The 3,668-nt window shown below is 50.8% G+C and overlaps 1 protein-coding gene across 1 annotated transcript; it reads left to right on the forward strand.

The window, feature by feature from the left end:
* The first annotated feature begins 695 nt into the window (after positions 1–695).
* Positions 696–2,357, forward strand: OTUD1 (OTU deubiquitinase 1). Its single transcript, XM_063921597.1, has one exon. It carries the CDS (start codon positions 808–810, stop codon positions 1,765–1,767), a length of 960 nt encoding a protein of 319 aa, XP_063777667.1. The 5' UTR covers positions 696–807; the 3' UTR covers positions 1,768–2,357.
* The last annotated feature ends 1,311 nt before the right edge of the window (positions 2,358–3,668 follow it).

Below are 3,668 nucleotides of genomic sequence, written 5' to 3' on the forward strand. Positions count from 1 at the left end.
GGGTCTATAAAGAATCCGTGTAGTGACAATATCATCTTTGGAATAACAGGTTTGATGTAGTGATGTATATGCTTGGGAATATGACACTGCTATTATCATTAAGCATCCTAATCACCTATCTATACTGATTATATAGGGATAAACATATTTGGAATACTACCAGTATTATTATTGGAGTCCCAGTGGCACACATATACTGATGATGTAGGACGTTGATGTAGGATGTGTATTACTGGGATAAGGATAGTATATAGCCAGTGGCACACATATACTGATGATGTAGGTATGTGTATAGATGTGTGGAGTAGTAGCAGTACTATTACTGGAGTTCCAGTGGCACACATATACTGATGGTGTAGGTATATAGATGTGTGGAGAAATACCAGTAACATTGCCGGAGTGCCAGTGGCACACATATAATTACTGATGATGTAGGACGTTGATGTAGGGATGTGTATTACTGGGATAAGGATAGTATATAGCCAGTGGCACACATATACTGATGGTGTAGGTATATAGATGTGTGGAGGAATACCAGTACTATTACCGGAGTGCCAGTGGCAGACATGTAATACCAGCGCTGTGTAGTCACAGATAGGGAATGTGACAGGGATGCGGGTTACACAAGGCGGGGGCGGTTCCCGGTGTCACTGGGATATTTCTGCCTCCTGATAACATGGGATATATTTACCCCCGGCAGCGCCTGCCAGGCAGCTCGGTATAAGTACAGCAGACGGGAGCAAGAGGCTCATCATCATACCCAGCAGCAGCAGCACAGGGCTCACACACACCTCCTCCTCCCGCACCATGCCCGCCTTCTCCTACCTCCCCCGGGCTCCGGGGAGCGCGCACACCCACTCCTGCAAGCCCATGTGCAGCAGCATCAGCAGCTCGGAGAGGATCGTGCCCATCCGCCTCCTGCAGCCCAGCCGTGGGGGCCCGCCGCGGCTCCCGGGGCTCGGCAGCATGCAGCTCTCTGCCCCGCAGCTGCAGCCCGCACAGGAGCCGCCGCCCTCCTCCCCCGATCTCCGGGCATGGCTGAGTGACATCAGGCCGGAGCGCCCAGCAGCAGCAGCATCACCCCCCGAGGCCGATGAGGACAGCAGCTGCAGCCCCGGGCACTGGCGCCCCTCCGCCCCCCTGCAGCCGGCGGAGCGTGGCCCCCGGTCCTCGGAGTCCCAGCAGGAGCGCCTGGCGCTGCACCTGGCCGAGCTGGAGAAGCAGGACCGCTACCTGCGGGAGCAGCAGCGCTACCGCTTCCACATCATCCCGGACGGCAACTGCCTGTACCGGGCTGTGAGCCAGGCGGTGTACGGCGAGCAGGGCCTGCACCCGGAGCTGCGGGAGCGCACCGTGCACCATGTGGCCGACCACCTGGACACCTTCTCCCTCATCATCGAGGGCGACGCCGGGGAGTTCCTGATCAACGCCGCCCAGGACGGGGCATGGGCCGGGTACCCGGAGCTGTTGGCCATGAGCCAGATGCTGGACGTCAACATCCACCTGACCACGGGGGGCCGCCCGGAGTGCCCCACCGTCTCCACCATGGCCCACCACCTGGGGGGAGAGGACCCGGCCCGGCCCAGCATCTGGCTCAGCTGGCTCAGCAACGGCCACTACGACGCCGTGTTCAAAGAGCCGCTGCCCAACCCGGAGTACGAGGACTGGTGCAAGCGGAGCCAGGCCCAGAGGCAGCGGGACCAGGAGCTGGCCAAGTCCATGGCCCTCTCCCTCTCCAAGATGTACATTGAACAGAACTGCTCATGAGGTGGGGGCCCCTAGCCCTATGGAGTTGAGACCCTAGCCCTGCGGAGATGGGTCCCTAGCCCTGAGATGATGAACATCTGGTCCTGAGGATATTGACTGTTATCCCTGAGGTTATGGACCCCTAGCCCTGAGAAGGTGGGCCCAAGCCATTACCACCCAACGGGTTTGAGGCCCCTCCAGTCCATGCTTACAGCACTTTAACCCTTTACAATGACTACTGACTTGAGGCCTTATCCATCCTGATTTGTATGGTGTCGGATCTTCGGTTGATACATGGACCCTGCGCTATCACAGATGTATATTACACAGCGATTTGTAAAGGATGATGATGTATTTTTGCTACATTGTGTTACTAGGTGGTCCTGCTGCTGAGGGAATTGGATGCTTTGTATCAGGTGGGGTTTGTGTGAGGCCAGTGACCAGGGGTGGGAGGCAGCAGCATGGCCAGGACTCCTTTCTCCCTCTCTTACTGCTCACTATTTATTAATGCAATTCCTATTTTTCAAGTTTTGTATGTTTGGGATTTATATGTACATTCTAGTTACATTCCCACTTAGTTTGGAATGAATAAAATTTTTCTTAACTTTTTATTCCTCTTGTCTCCCAGTGTTTTTCCTGGTTCCTTTGTCTTGTGGCACAGCTGGTCCAGCCTTTAGGAGGTCTGCTACAGGCTGATGGTTGGTGTGAGCTCTGCTGCATCAATGCTCCCACCCTCAGCCTGTTCATGTATAGAATATTGTATAATGTGCATTAGGTACAGGATTTTATGTTTTAAAGATTGATTTTAATTGTCGTTTCTCAAGGCAGATGATACGTAAATGTTAAGAAATGTGGCTTCCCTGCTACTGGGAACGACAAATCACAGTATGCTGGAGCACTAGGACCGGTAGTTACACAAGACCTGTTTTGCTGCAGTTTTCTGACTTCTGTTAATACATATGAATATATAGTGGCTACTGACGAGACTGACAAGCGGTCTCCCGGCGGTCACAATGCCGCAGTCCTGACAGGCTGTGCAGTCCTGTCCCTGGAATACCTGCGCAATAGGCTTTTCTCCCTCTGTGTGTGTTCACGAACCCAATACAGGGAAAATATATCCTGTGGCGAGCGCAACGAACCACGGTGCCTGCTGCGTGGCAATCGCAGAGAGCATGCAAGGGGCTTTCCAGCGCACGCCCCGCTGCCGGCGTACTGGTAGCCAGGATCCCGCTGTCTGAATCATGACATATGTATTCCGTTTTGTATCAGTCTTTTTTTTTTTTATGACACCAGGTTGTCATTCGAGCAAATTCCTGAATCATGCACAGGTAAATTACTTATAACTGCAACTTGTAAATATGACCTGCTGGCGTTTCTCAACTCTTTCATGTTAACACAAACATTGTCATGATAGGAAGGCATTTGGCAGGAGCTCAATGACATGATATAGATCATATATATCTTTAAAACATAAAACAGAGGAAAATATGTATTGTTATGGACACATATTTCAAGTCCGCACAATTAAACCACATTACACCTTCAATATACACAAACTACTGTATATGGTCATATAGGGCAATCTTTTGCAAGGAGTACTAAATATGCATCTCACAAATAACAGGAAAAGTATGTGCTATGCATGTGAAGATTCTCCACATTATTAACACACTTTTGTATTATTTGAGTATATTTATCACACTGCAGAATAGTTTATGTGCAGGACGAAGTGGTCACACTTGTTAGAGAATAGATGCTGGTCATTGGTGCCTGGGTTTGTTTTACATGAAGCCTTTATCCCTGGCATACCAAGCAGTAATTCGGCAGACAGACATATCTTCTTATTTACAGTATATGCTGCCAAAAGGTTTCCGTAGCTCTGTACACAGGGTTCAGAACAAATGACAATGTACAGACCTGTT

Source organism: Pseudophryne corroboree, chromosome 5 (assembly GCF_028390025.1).
Source record: "Pseudophryne corroboree isolate aPseCor3 chromosome 5, aPseCor3.hap2, whole genome shotgun sequence".
NCBI classification, from domain to species: domain Eukaryota; kingdom Metazoa; phylum Chordata; class Amphibia; order Anura; family Myobatrachidae; genus Pseudophryne; species Pseudophryne corroboree.